This window comes from Schistocerca piceifrons, chromosome 1 (genome assembly GCF_021461385.2).
Source record: "Schistocerca piceifrons isolate TAMUIC-IGC-003096 chromosome 1, iqSchPice1.1, whole genome shotgun sequence".
Lineage (NCBI taxonomy): Eukaryota > Metazoa > Arthropoda > Insecta > Orthoptera > Acrididae > Schistocerca > Schistocerca piceifrons.
This window is the reverse complement of record NC_060138.1, coordinates 847,291,245-847,307,158: the sequence shown is the minus strand read 5'-3', so window position 1 is coordinate 847,307,158 and position 15,914 is coordinate 847,291,245. Positions and strand designations below refer to the sequence as shown.

General features: G+C 46.2%; 1 protein-coding gene across 1 annotated transcript in view; it reads left to right on the top strand.

Annotated features, from left to right (window-relative positions):
- The first annotated feature begins 1,827 nt into the window (after positions 1-1,827).
- The window catches only part of LOC124775849, a 116,149-nt gene continuing 102,062 nt past the window's right edge, over positions 1,828-15,914 (top strand). The window contains exons 1-2 of the mRNA XM_047250687.1: positions 1,828-2,030; positions 12,103-12,288. Of these exons, the coding sequence (XP_047106643.1) occupies positions 1,828-2,030; positions 12,103-12,288 (389 nt within the window). The remainder of the gene's footprint in view (positions 2,031-12,102; positions 12,289-15,914) is intronic.

Below are 15,914 nucleotides of genomic sequence, written 5' to 3'. Positions count from 1 at the left end.
CGCCTGACATTGACGTGTAGTCTGGCAGTCAGAAACAGTGTGACACCACCTTTCCTTTCCTTGCTAACGAAATTATGCCGACGAAAATACTGTCCAACATCCAGTTTCGAACCGACTACCTATCTAACACACAAGCATGTGCTTGTGTTGACAGCTACTGTAGTGGGTAAAGGGTTTAACTGATACCTATCATGTCGTTACTCACCACTGATTCCTGACCGATTAGTATTCTATTTTTATACGGCAGCTACGCTACATAAGAGTCCAGAATTAGAACACAGTTATTTCACTAAATACACCTGTTGAATGTATTTACGGTGAGAGCTAAGCGCAAAGTTCAGAAAGACCTTTTAATCCGTTGCTGCTGCTAAGGTCATATAATTCATGAGATTTCACGTAAATTTTTGAGTCTGTTTCAAAAATAAATAATGTATTCGTGAGAGACAAGCGCTATCCATGTATTTAATTAAAAAAAAAAGAAAAAACTTAGTGAACTAAAAGCCTACGGCGTATGGTGATTTCAAAATGACGAGCTTGTTAGAAACAAAACACATATTTTCGGTTCCCTCACAAGGAATATTTGCACAAACACCTTCAACACGGGCGCAATGCAGAACACAACCGACGAGAAATGTGACAGTCTTCGATTGCTGTGGAGCGGTGTGTGTTGTGGGCGGGCAGTGGAAGAGCGAGCTGTGAAGTGGGATAAAACACACAAAGCTTCATGGAGTCTGATAAAGATATGGGGTATGGCGAATGTCCATAGACAAGAGTGGACGAGTACTGTCCTGCCGAAAAATAGCACTGTGCTATCGAATGAGAGGTAACGCACGAGGACGCAGGCTGCCTGTGATGTACCTTTGTGCTGCCAGTGTTCCCTCAGTCATTACCAGCCGCGACCTGAAGTCATACCCGATTGCTCCCCACACAACAACACCAGGAGTGACACCGCTGTGCCTCTCCAGAAGCCGGCCGGAGTGGCCGTGCGGTTCTAGGCGCTACAGTCTGGAAGAGAGCGACCGCTGCGGTCGCAGGTTCGAATCCTGCCTCGGGCATGGATGTGTGTGGTGTCCTTAGGTTAGTTAGGTTTAATTAGTTCTACGTTCTAGGCGACTGGTCCTGTGGGACCAAACTGCTGAGGTCATCAGTCCCTAGTCTTACACACTACATAAGCTAACTTATGCTAAGAACAGCACACACACCCACGCCCCAAGGAGGACTCGAACCTCCGGCTGGAGGGCATACTGTGCAACATTGGCTCGGTGTCACATATGAATACGTCACAAATCTGGGTACTGCAGGACTCGACCAGACGGCCAACTGGAGATCCTCAATAAGGTCCCTTTCAAACTCCTGTCAGGTGCCGATAAAGCCGTCTCACGCGAGTACGCATCATCTGCGTGTCTTTCACAGTGGTCACTTCAACATTTTATCCTGTTCACGCCTCTTACATACCCTACCAGGGCTGGTAAAAACACTAGAGGCAAACAACACCAATGCACTCTCGTGCTTCCACAGAGAACTGCAACTCTAATCATATACAGACCAGCCGATAGCGTGTACGAGTACGAAGGGTCAGTGACCTCAGACCACGTCTTCTAGATGATTCTTAATTTTTTTTTGTGTGTATCAGCCGGTGTACATGGACATATTACAATTACTTTGGAGCGAGACGCACTGCCTGGCGCTACTTGGGAATAGAGAACTTCATTATCCTGAAATAGGTTGCGTGAGGAGCGAGCAGATAGCTCTAGTGGCGATACGCCTTGTGTGTTTGCCTGATGTGTGTGGCGTGTGTTGCAGACGCTGATGAGGTGAGCAGCCGCGATGGAGGCGAGCAGCGACGCGGTGCCGGCGCCCGCCGCCGTTCCAGGCGGCCACGTGGACGTGGACGTAGACGTGGCTGCGGACGCGGGCGGCGGCGGCAGCGGGCCGGACTCCATCTTCCTGCTGGCAGACTCTTCCGGCCTCGACCTCACCGCCCTCTCCAATCCTGACTACAAGGTGCCTCACCGCACACCATTTATCACGTATACACACAGCGGTCCTTTCTTCTGAACTGCTTCGACATTTCGCGAGCATTCTGCTGTCAAAGAGACCAATGACCACGCTGTTGGGTCTCGTAAACGAGGACACTACGATCATGGCCACGATCACCACCACCACCACACGATCGTGATCATCGTCATGACCATCATCATCTACATCTACATAGATATTTCGCAAGCCACCGTACACTGCGTGGTGTAGGTACCCTGTACCACTGCTAGTCGTTTCCTTTTCTGTTCCACACGAAAATAATCCTAAGAAATTTTAGTCTTATGTCAAAGCGGTAGGTGGATCAAAACAAAATATTCAGACACTCTGTGACCAAAATGGTACTGAAACAGATGATGACAGACTAAAGGCCGAAATATTAAATGTCTTTTTCCAAAGCTGTTTCACAGAGGAAGACTGCACTGTAATTCCTTCTCTAGATTGTCGCCCAGATGACAAAATCGTAGATATCGAAATAGACGACAGAGGGATAGAGAAACAATTAAATCACTCAAAAGAGGAAAAGCCGCTCGACCTGATGGGATACCAGTTCGATTTTACACGGAGTACGCGAAGGAGCTTGCCCCCCCCCCCCCCCCTTCTTGCAGCGGTGTACCGTAGGTCTCTAGAAGAGCGTAGCGTTCCAAAGGATTGGAAAAGGGCACAGGTCATCCCCGTTTTCAAGAAGGGACGTCGAACAGATGTGCAGAACTATAGACCTATATCTCTAACGTCGATCAGTTGTAGAATTTTGGAACACGTATTATGTTCGAGTATAATGACTTTTCTGGAGACTAGAAATCTACTCTGTAGGTATCAGCATGGGTTTCGAAAAAGACTATCGTGTGAAACCCAGCTCGCGCCATTCGTCCACGAGACTCAGAGGGCCATAGACACAGGTTCCCAGGTAGATGCCGTGTTTCTTGACTTCCGCAAGGCGTTCGATACAGTTCCCCACAGTCGTTTAATAAACAAAGTAAGAGCGTATGGACTGTCAGACCAATTGTGTGACTGGATTGAAGAGTTCCTAGATAACAGAACGCAGCATGTCCTTCTCAATGGAGAGAAGTCTTCCGAAGTAAGAGCGATTTCAGGTGTGCCGCAGGGGAGTGTCATAGGACCGTTGCTATTCACAATATACAGGGCTATTACAAATGATTGAAGCGATTTCATAAATTCACTGTAGCTCCATTCATTGACATATGGTCACGACACACTACAGATACGTAGAAAAACTCATAAAGTTTCGTTCGCCTGAAGCCGCACTTCAAGTTTCTGCCGCCAGAGCGCTCGAGAGCGCAGTGAGACAAAACGGCGATAGGAGCCGAGAAAGCGTATGTCGTGCTTGAAATGCACTCACATCAGTCAGTCATAACAGTGCAACGACACTTCAGGACGAAGTTCAACAAAGATCCACCAACTGCTAACTTCATTCGGCGATGGTATGCGCAGTTTAAAGCTTCTGGATGCCTCTGTAAGGGGAAATCAACTGGGCGGCCTGCAGTGAGCGAAGAAACGGTTGAACGCGTGTGGGCAAGTTTCACGCGTAGCCCGCGGAAGTCGGCGAATAAAGCAAGCAGGGAGCTAAACGCACCACAGCCGACGGTTTGGAAAATCTTACGGAAAAGCCTAAAGCAGAAGCCTTACCGTTTACAATTGCTACAAGCCCTGACACCCGATGACAAAGTCAAACGCTTTGAATTTTCGGCGCGGTTGCCAACAGCTCATGGAAGAGGATGCGTTCAGTGCGAAACTTGTTTTCAGTGATGAAGCGACATTTTTTCTTAATGGTGAAGTGAACAGACACAATGTGCGAATCTGGGCGGTAGAGAATCCTCACGCATTCGTGCAGCAAATTCGCAATTCACCAAAAGTTAACGTGTTTTGTGCAATCTCGCGGTTTACGGTCCCTTTTTCTTCTGCGAGAAAAACGTTACAGGACACGTGTATCTGGACATGCTGGTAAATTGGCTCATGCCACAGCTGGAGACCGACAGCGCCGATTTCATCTTTCAACAGGATGGTGTTCCACCGCACTTCCATCATGATGTTCGGCATTTCTTAAACAAGAGATTGGAAAACCGATGGATCGGTCGTGGTGGAGATCATGATCAGCAATTCATGTCATGGTCTCCACGCTCTCCCGACTTAACCCCATGCGATTTCTTTCTGTGGGGTTATGTGAAAGATTCAGTGTTTAAACCTCCTCTACCAAGAAACGTGCCAGAACTGCGAGCTCGCATTAACGATGCTTTCGAACTCATTGATGGGGACATGCTGCGCCGAGTGTGGGAGGTACTTGATTATCGGCTTGATGTTTGCCGAATCACTAAAGGGACACATATCGAACATTTGTGAATGCCTAAAAAAACTTTCTGAGTTTTTGTATGTGTGTGCAAAGCATTGTGAAAATATCTCAAATAATAAAGTTATTGTAGAGCTGTGAAATCGCTTCAATCATTTGTAATAACCCTGTACGTAAATGACCTTGTAGATGACATCGGAAGTTCACTGAGGCTATTTGCAGATGATGCTGTGGTGTATCGAGAGGTTGTAACAATGGAAAATTGTACTGAAATGCAGGAGGATCTGCAGCGAATTGAAGCATGGTGCAGGGAATGGCAACTGAATCTAAATGTAGACAAGTGTAATGTGCTGCGAATACGTAGAAAGATAGATCCCTTATCATTTAGCTACAAAATAGCAGGTCAGCAACTGGAAGCAGTTAACTCCATAAATTATCTGGGAATACGCATTAGGAGTGATTTAAAATGGAATGATCATATAAAGTTGATCGTCGGTAAAGCAAATGCCAGACTGAGATTCATTGGAAGAATCCTGAGGAAATGCAATCCGAAAACAAAGGAAGTAGGTTACAGTACGCTTGTTCGCCCACTGCTTGAATACTGCTCAACAGTGTGGGATCCGTACCAGATAGGGTTGATAGAAGAGATAGAGAAGATCCAACGGAGAGCAGCGCGCTTCGTTACAGGATCATTTAGTAATCGCGAAAGCGTTACTGAGATGATAGATAAACTCCAGTGGAAGAGTCTGCAGGAGAGACGCTCAGTAGCTCGGTACGGGCTTTTGTTGAAGTTTCGAGAACATACCTTCACCAAGGAGTCAAGCAGTATATTGCTCCCTCCTACGTATATCTCGCGAAGAGACCATGAGGATAAAATCAGAGAGATTAGAGCTCACACAGAGGCATACCGACAATCCTTCTTTCCACGAACAAAATGAGACTGGAATAGATAGAACCGATAGAGGTACTCAAGGTACCCTCCGCCACACACTGTCTCGTGGCTTGCGGAGTATGGATGTAGATGTATGTATGCCTCCATATGAGCCTTAGTCTCTCTTATCTTCATGATCCTAATGCGCCGTGTTGGCGCAATGTTGGCGGCAGCTTCAAATGCCGGTTCTCTAGATTTTCTCAACAGTGGTCCTCGAAAAGAACATCGCGTTCCCTCCATTGATTCCCATTTGAGACTTACGTGTCATTTGAATCTACCGCAACGTCATAGTCGATGTGTAGTGAGCATTTGAGGGATATGCACTTGGGTGTGTTGCTGCTGTGTGACAGTAACAAATCTAGCAGCCTCCCGTTGAATTGCTTCGATGTGTTCGCTTCATCCGACCTGTACGGATCCCAAACACTCGAGCAGTACTGAAGAATATGTCGCACCAGCGTCCTATATGCAGTCTCCTTTACAGACGAACCTCATTTCCCTAAAATTCTCCCAATAAATCGAAGTTATCCATTCAACTTCCCTACCTCGGTCCTCACCTGCTCGTTCCATTTCATATTGCTTTGCAAAGTTACGCCCAGATATTTAAAGACGTGACTGTTCAAAGCAGAACACTACTAAAAGCTGTATTCGAACGAGCCTACACAACCACATTAACTTACATTTTTCCACATCTAGAATTAGCTGCCAATCATCACACCAACTAGAAATTTTGTGTAAGTCATCTTGTATCCTCCTACAATCACTCAACTGCAACGCCTCACTGTATACACAGCATCATCAGCAACCAACCGCAAACTGCTTCCCATGCTGTTCGCCAAATCGCTTCTGTATATAGAGAACAACTACGATCGCACTCCCTGGGGCACTCCTGACGACAGTACACTCATCAAAAAACGTTTTGCATCACCCCGGTTCCCAGAACACCTGAAGATAGACATTGCCTGTGGATATTGTATCACAGACACAGTCCCTTTGACTGTTCAGAGATGTCATTAAACTCGCCAACCATGCATGATCAGCGCGTATCAGACGGAGGGGGTCCGACGGCCGATCAGTTCGGTCATTCCACCAGGAAAGAGGTGCACGGATCGTGTTGTCTGTAGTTCAACCATGCCTATACGGTCAATACCGCGGTTCGATCGCGTCCGCATTGTTACTTTTTGCCAGGAAGGGCTCTCAACAAGGGAAGTGTCCAGCCGTCTCGGAGTGAACCAAAGCAATGTTGTTCGGACATGGAGCAGGTAAGAGAGAGACAGGAATTGTCGATGACATGCCTCGCTCAGGCCGCCCAAGGGCTACTACTGCAGTGGATGACAACTACCTACGGATTATGGCTCGGAGGAATGCTGACAGCAACGCCACCATGTTGAATAATGCTTTTCGTGTAGACACAGGACGTCGTGTTATGATTCAAACTGTGAGCAAGAGGCTGCACGATTCACAACTTCACTCCCGACGTCCATGGCGAGGTCCATCTTTGCAACCACGACACCATACAGCACGGTACAGATGGGCCCAACAACATGCCGAATGGACCGCGCAGAATTGGCATCACGTTCTCTTCACCGATGAGCGTCGCATGTGCCTTCAACCAGACAATCGTCAGAGACATGTTTGGAGGCAAACCTGTCAGGCTGAACGCCTTAGACACACTGTCCAGCGAGTGCAGCAAGATGCAGGTCCCTGCTGTTTTGGGGTGGCATTATGTGGGGCCGAATGTGCTAAATGGAGAAACACTAGAACAGGAGCAAAATTTTAAGTATCTTGGAAGCAGGATAGACACCGACTGGAAGTGCACCACAGAAATTAAAACAGGGATAGCAATGGCAAAAGAGGCGTTTTATAAGAAAAGGAGAATCTTCTGCAGCGGTCTGGACGGAGAACTCAGAAAGAGACTCATAAAATGTCTTGTATGGAGTGTTCTCCTATATGGCGCTGGCTGAAACATGGACTATGAGGAAAAAAGACAGAGAGAGGCTGGTAGAGGCTTTTGAGATCTGGACGTGGCGGAAGATGGAAAGAATAAGTTGGATGGACAGAGTAAAAAATGAAGAGGTACTGAGAAGAGTGGGAGAGAAAAGACAGTTACTAGATGTAATAAAGAGAAGAAAAAGAAATTGGATTGGACATATATTAAGAAAGAATGACGGACTGATAAAAACAGTTTTAGAAGGTTATGTAGAAGGGAAAAGGAAGCGAGGAAGGAAGAGATTCCAGATACTGGATGACATGATGGACGGTACAACATACAGCAGCCTTAAGAAGGAAGCAATGGATCGCAGAAAATGGAGAGGCAAAGGACCTGCTAATATAGCAGATAACTGATGATGATGATGATATGTGGGGCCGACGTACGCCGCTGGTGGTCGTGGAAGGTGCCGTAACGGCTGTACGATGCGTGAATGCCATCCTCCGACCGATAGTGCAACCATATCGGCAACATACTGGCGAGACATTAGTCTTCATGGACGATGATTCGAGCCCCCATCGTGCACATCTTGTGATGACGTCCTTCAGGATGACGACATCGCTCGAATAGAGTGGCCAGAATGTTCTCCAGACATAAACCCTATCGAACGTGCCTGGGATAGATTGAAAAGGACTGTTTATGGACAACGTGACCCACAAACCACTCCGAGGGATCTACGCCAAATCACCGTTGAAGAGTGGGACAATCTCGACCAAGAGTGTCTTGATGAACTTGTGGATAGTATGGCACGACGAGTACAGGCATGGCTGTGAGCACTATGGGACTTAACATCTTTAGTCATCAGTCCCCTAGAACTTAGAACTACTTAAACCTAACTAACCTAAGGACATCACACACATCCATGCCCGAGGCAAGATTCGAACCTGCGACCGTAGCAGTCGTGCGGTTCCGGACTGAGCGCCTGAACCGCTAGACTACCGCGGCCGGCCAATACAGGCACGCACCAGTGTAAGAGGACGTACTACTGGGTATTAGAGGTACCGGTGTGTACAGCAATCTGTACCACCACCTCTGAAAGTCTCACTGTGTGTTGGTACGACATGCAATGTGTGATTTTCATGAGCAATAAAAAGGGCGGAAATGATGTTTGTGTTGATTATTCCAATTTTCTGTACATGTTCCGGAACTCACGGAACCGAGGTGATGTAAAACTTTTTTCTTTATGTGAAACTTCCTGGCAGATTAAAACTGTGTGCCCGACCGAGACTCGAACTCGGGACCTTTGCCTTTCGCGGGCAAGTGCTCTACCATCTGAGCTACCGAAGCACGACTCACGCCCGGTACTCACAGATTTACTTCTGCCAGTATCTCGTCTCTTTTTTTTGATGTGTTTAGTTGGATTCCATCCTGTGGGATATCGTGTGGAATTCTGTTCAATAGGCGCGCTAGGTCGTCAGAATCCTGAGCCGGTTCGAGGGCTCTGCTCATGATGCTACAAAGGTTCTCAGTTGAGGAGAGATCCGGAGACCCTGCTAGCCAAGGTAGGGTTCGACAAACACGAAGACAAGCAGTAGAAACACGCGCCGTGCGCGGGCAGGCTTTTATCTTGCTGAAATGTAAACGCAAGATGGCTTGCCATGAAGGGCAACAAAATAGGAGGTAGGATATCGTCGACGTACCGCTGTGCTGTAGGGGTGTCGCGGATGACAACCAAAGGTGTCCTGCTGGGAAAACAAATGGCACCCCAAAACATCACTCCTGCTTGTTTGGCCGTATGGTACGTGACAATCAGGTTGATATCTCAGTGCTGCCCGGGGCGTTTCCAGACACGTCTTTGCTGATCATTGGGGTCATTTCGAAGCGGGAGTCATCACTGATATTATTCCAGTCATTGACGTTCCTAATGGAATGTGTCCGACACTACTGCAGACGATTTACTGGTGTACAGAGGTCAATGGTAGTCGGCGCAAGGGGTGCGTTGAGATCAGCCTCCTTTCTATTTGCCGGATATTAATGGTCCTCGCGATTACTGACGCACTAGTTAAAAGTCGAATCGATGATAATAATGAACCCTGGGCTCTGCATGCCTCTCTAGCGGTTGCTCGGTCCTCACGTTCTATCGTCTCTCGATGTCGACCGTTTCTTTCTCGGTGCTTTGTTCGGCCATTCCTGATAACGTCGTCGAATAGTGGCATCGCTCCTGTTCAAATGTCCAGAGATTCGCCGTCCAACTATCTTCTTCGAACCGAGCTAACGTGCTCTCTCAAATGCTGACATTTGCGTACATTGTTCACGCGCCTGTCTGCGAGGGATAGCTACTGTCCATCTGAGTACACGGAATGAAATTCGTAAGGATTTTATGCCCTGGTATCGACATCTCCCATATTTACTATCCTAGCCAGTTGTGCGGTGAAACTGCACTGGAGCGTCACATATTCGTCCATCGGCCGCCACAGTTAACAATTTTGCATTTTCCGTCAATACCTATACAAACATCAAAAAGTGAGCAATTTGCGTAAGTTCCTCGTAGTGCATCTTGTTTTCTTTTTTTCAAAGTGTATATCATTATGTCGGCTGTAAATAAAGTAGCGGTAACAAAGCTAGACACTTGCAGGAGATCGGGCATGCGCAAACAGGATGTGGGAGTTGTCAGTTGGCGCTGTTGTCTTTGTCGATGTGTAGTGTGCATTTGAGAGGCGTACACGTGGGACTGTTGCTGCCGTGTGGCGTTGAAGTGTAAAGTGTCGATTTCACCTCTCTAAAGCATGTTTTCATCTTGACTGAATCAGTCAAGATGGTATACTCAGTGACAAAACAAAGCAGTAGGCTTTTACCAGAAATATTGACCCTTAGAGAATGTGTCTAATAGTGTATTTTAAATACGACAGTATGCCATCTTAGGCACTTTATAACATTAAAACACTTGATAATGGCATTGTAAAGCCGAAATCATGATCTTGTAAATGTAACACTGCAAATAAAAAACAGTCTAATGGCGATACTGACTTCAAAGTGCTGCCAGATTAAAACTGTGCGCCGCACCAGCCTCGAACCTAGGACTTCAGCCTTTAACAGGCATTATGTCTTAATATTCGGACCAGGGAATACAGATGAGTGTGGTAGCTGACTCAAAATTGCTAAGGAGTAGATTTTAATGTGCTGTTGTGGAATTAGGTACGCTATGAACAGGGATTGGACAAAACCGCGAGAAATGCGTACTTGAAAATAAATGCAGGTACTAGCCGCGGCCGGCCGTGGTGGCCGAGCGGTTCTAGGCGCTACAGTCTGGAACCGCACGACCGCTACGGTCGCAGGTTCGAATCCTGCCTCGGGCATGGGTGTGTGTGATGTCCTTAGGTTAGTTAGGCTTAAGTAGTTCTAAGTATAGGGGGCTGATGACCTCAGAAGTTAAGTTCCAAAGTGCTCAGAGCCGTTTCAACCATTTACTAGCCACGCCAGTAGATTGCGCTCTTGTATTTGACCACGAATGGCAGCTGTGCAGTGCCCTCAACACGTTGCAAGTGCTCGTATAACGTTGTCAGAACACATTTATGAGTGCATTCGGTCAGAACTAAATGGATTAGAACGGGGCAGATTGTTGGCGCTGGTATGGTGCGTGCGTGCGTGCGTGCGTGCGTGCGTGCGTGCGTGCTCCCCTAGCCAAGGTAGCGGAAGTGTCTGGTGTTTCAAGAAGCATCGTATCGAAGATTTATGCGGCATAAAGGGAAGGCGGAAAAACATCATCAGCTAATTTACAACGAGGACGAAAGTGTGTGTCGAGTGATCGTGGCAGACGATCGGTAAAGAGTACTGTGACGAAAAATAAGAGGATGACAGCTTCAAAAGTCGCTGTAGAACTGAATGTCGCACTCGGAACCCATGAGTGCACGAAAACAATAGGAGGGAAATTGCAGAGCGAGGTGCAACTCCAAAACCACACATCAGTGATGCAAATTCCCATAACAAGTAAACGTGGTGCAGAAGCCTTTAAAGTTGGACTACGGAGTCAGAGCTAACGCTCCAATGGTGATACGTAGTAGGGGTTTGGTGGTGATTTGGGCTGTCATGTGGTATTCCATGGGTGCCATGGTTACTCGGCAAGGTCGCATTCCTGTCAGGTATTTTGTGACTATTCTGGCTAATCTGGCCTATTTGATGGTACAATATTTGTTCGCTACAGAAAAATGCTGAAGATTAGATGGGTAGATCACATAACTAATGAGGAGGTGTTGAATAGAATTGGGGAGAAGAGGAGTCTGTGGCACAACTTAACGAGAAGAAGGGACCAGTTGGTAGGACATGGTCTGAGGCATCAAGGGATCACAAATTTAGCATTGGAGGGCAGCGTGAAGGGTAAAAATTGTAGAGGGAGACCAAGAGATGAATACACTAAGCAGATTCAGAAGGATGTATGTTGCAGTAGGTACTGGGAGATGAAGAAACTTGCACAGGATAGGGTAGCACGGAGAGCTGCATCAAACCAGTCTCAGGACTGAAGACCACAACAACAACAACATCATTTGTTCGCCAGTGGGAATGGCGTGTTCAACACGACAGGCCCCTTGTTCACACAGCTATGGTTTTGTGAACACGACGATGAATTGTATAATCTCCCCTGGCCACCACAGCCACCATATCTCAATATCATCGAGTCTGTGTGGTCTACTTAGAGAGAAGGGTGCGTCATAGCTACGTGAACGGTCCGCTATTTTGCAGGAAGACTGATATAAGATTTCCTCGAAAACCATACAGGACCCGCAGTTATCCATTCCCTGACGACTGGACACTGTTTTGGGTATCGGTGGGTTTCTTACCCAGTATTAGGTCTGGTAATGTGTTGTGTCTGTGGTGTTCATATATTTTTATAATACATATTTATAGTTGTCACAGCTGTACACGTGCCGCCGGTCCAGGACGTGTAATGAGTTACGCCCTGCCGCAGGTGGACGGCAGCGACAGCGGCGTGGAGGCGGGCAGCGTGCGCGGCGCCACCCCCGCCGCCTCGTGCGACTCCAGCCTGCTGAGCTGCTGCTCTGACAGCGACGACCCGCCGCCCGCGCCGCCCTCGCCCGGCCGCCGCGCCTCCCCGGCCGCCTCCGCCGCCTCCTCCACCGCCACCAGGCCCGCCAGGCTCTTCCGAGGGTCAGTACACTGGGAAACCTCTACTTCTCATGAAAATTCTAACTCACTGCTCTCACGAAAATTCTAAGTTACTGCTAAAGGCAGGGATATCGCAACTTTGTTACAAATCACACAGACGAGGGGATCATTAGACCTGTTAATCGGGGATTTTGATGAGTCTTAGGTGTGTTGTAATGTAGAGCAACCTGTCTCAGTACCTGGCTAGCGGCTTTTCAGGCGACGGCCCTGTTTCCGAGAAAATCGATGTTCAAGTTTCAACTGCTATACCTATAACGTTATTCATGTTACGACGAAGGCTTAAAGTCCTCTAGGTGCGTAAACGTGCGACAAACCGTCGCATCATTTTGCATAACAATGCGCGTGTAAAAGATATGAGTGCAGAGCAATGGAGCGCCACTGCTGCGAGCGAAACGGCGCGGTCGCCTGTTGTGCACTGTCGCGCGACCGTGCACAAGCTTCAGATCTGACTGAATTTTTTGTGCCAGTGGCGCGGCACAACGAGAAGCTAATCAGTCTGGTACAAACACGAAGATGCTTGTGGGATCAAAAGATGCCTCAGTATCACACGAGGAATGTTACTTACAAGTTGTGGGAGGACGTAGCTATAGAATTAGATGGGACAGGTCATTTTGTTTGCTCTCGTTTGATGGATGTTGGCACTTCTGCGTGGGGTTCCTTCACATAGGAAGGCGAGTGTATGTGCAGAACTAATGAACATTCTCGTAAGGAAACAAGAGCAGCGTATATTGCTTGAACAATATTCAAGTTTGTCATCTGAAAGTTTCGTGTGTTCTGGATACATCATTACAGACGGCAACCATATTACGGATTTCTCGTACACTGAACTTAATCCTCATTAAAGGTATCGTTTCTACGAATTTGGTTTTACATTATTAGTTGACCACTTCTTTTGTAAACACTTGATGGGGGTTTTTATATATGTAACAGCAATGGATAAAGCACTTACCTTGAAGTGAGAGTGCGACACAGTGTTCGCGTACAGTAGTTTCTCTGAAGTTGCTATATTTCTTCAAGCAATGCACAAGGCGTGTCAGAAGGTATCCTAAGGTACATTTACTGATTCTCAAGTAGACAAAAGGGTATTTATCATTTTCTTGCAGTTCCGTAAATAAGTGACCAAATTCTCCATACGTAGTTCATTTGTATAAGGTATCATTCACCTATTTTGCTTCCGTCTTCTGTTTCACTGTGTAGTAAGCCCTGGCGTGTCCCATATATTCATAAAAAAAAATCGGATAAAGGAATAACAACCGCACTAGCCAAAAAAGCCGACTGCACTGATTTAGGCGGACGATACCGTGAGCAAAGGACACAGTGTTCTCGTGCGGTAACTTACACATGTTAACGTGCGACGGTCTGTCGCATGATTACGCATCCAGTGGACATAGCCCAAGAAAGCGTAGCGCAGCGGCTAAGGTTCAAGTGTACCATGCCGGCGCTACAAGCTCAAATCTTTTTTTCTCATGTTCATCGTACAGAATATTAATAAATAATACATGTCATGAAAAATTATTCAAAACATTCATTAATAAATCAAGCACTACAGCAAACCTTCTTTAAATGTGTGTTTAGTTTGGCATATAATAGTTAACAGAAACATCTTCCTCGCTATGCATTCGTTGCTTGCTGTGCTACAACAGAATCCCGGATGTTATTTGTCGCAGAAGCAACCGAAACACAAATTCCCAGAACACTGCGCAGACTTAATGAAAGTTATTGTATTGCAAGCACACGGATTTTTCAGAAGCCATACCGGAAAACACAGTTAGTTTAAATTCAAAAAGATGGTTCTGCCTTCTATCAACATCGATGCGCACCACACGTATTTTGTCATTCGTATGAAAGCAGGTGCACTAAATTCATGCAGAATTAGGGAAAGCATTTTTATGGAATCTTCCCTCGAAGCGACTTCTTTCTTACTATTTTGCAAGTCAGGAGCATTTGTAATTTTTTGTGAAAATTTTATCCTGTCGTTGGCTTTGGCAAGCTTCCCATGAACTAATAGTGTAAAGAAACTTTTCGTGTCCCAAGTACGGAAGAATATCAGATTTTAAAACACTTCGTACATTATTTTTGTGATCTTTCCTGAAGGTCACAGTCAAATTTATTAAAATTGTAAATCAACTCGTTAATTTTTTTTTCAACAATATGACCAACTTTTCCAGATGGTACCTGTATACATAAGAAAACGTAAGGGCATATCTTTCCTGAAGCAATTGCAGTAAGCGTTGCTTTGAAGGAATAACTAAACTTTTTTTCTGCACAGGGACGGCTTCGCTCCTTTTTCCGCAAGGATCTATTGCATGTCGGTTGGTACTGGCAGCTGGTTTGATCGGTATTGATAACATGATTAGGGCCAAAATTAGGAATGAGTACTTTCACCTGTATTTGCAATCCTTCCGTAGCTGCTAGTACTTCGTCCATCGTTGCGAACTCTTTGGAACAGTCCAAGTATTTGGAATTTTTTCTTCGAAACACAAACGAAATACACATTTGAAGAAAGTTTGCTGTAATCATTGGTTAACGAAATTACTACCGTGAAAATGACTGATTTTTAATGATTTTGCATGACATATACTATTTAATAATATTCGGTACCATGAGACTGACAAATAGTGCAGGCTTTGCACCAGTACCACCAGCAGCCTTTAACCTTAGCCGCTGCAGTACGCTCGCTTGGTCGAAACAAGACTAACGTTACAGGTATAGGACATAAGCATCAAAGAATCAACATGGATTTTGTTGGGAAACTATGGGCCATCGCAAGAAAAGCCGCCAGCTGATGATCAGGACAGGTCCGTCATCAACACACTGTAGACTCATCAAAAGTGGCTGAGTGGTTCTAGACGCATCAGTCCGGAACCACGCTGGTGCTACGCTCGCAGGTTCGAATCCTGCCTCGGGTATGGATGTGTGTGATGTCCTTAGGTTAGTCAGGTTTAAGTAGTTCTAAGTCTAGGGGACTGATGACCTCAGATGTTAAGTCCCATAGTGCTTAGAGCCATTTTTGAACTATTTGAACTCGTCAGAATCCTTGATTAACAGATCTGATAGCCTCCTTGTGAGGTTCTGCTTCGGAAAAAAATCGGTTGTGAAATCGCGTGAAAATAGGTGAACAGGGGCATTGAATATTATTATTGTAATGCTTGTTGCTCGATCGCGCCTATCTGCGGTGCGCACGCCGACTTCGTAAAACATCCCTTCTTTCTTCCTTTCCTGTTATTCTCCTTCTTAATTCTGTCCCCCAATTTTTTTATTCCTTATGATTCTGTAGTCTTTCTTTTTCTGCTTGGACGAGGAATATTATAAACGAACAAGCGACCCGCCCCGACTTCGCACGTGTAGCACTAACAAGGAGACCACCCGGCAATCGGGTTTTTGTAGTCTTTTATATTTATGGTACGTGAAGTTCAGAACTCAGATATGTTAGCCAAAGCATTCAGTGCAGCTCTAAAACATTCTTGAGAGAAAATCGACTTTGAAGTTTTCCGAGTAACTTTAATTCACTAACTTTAAGGCGATTTTCACAA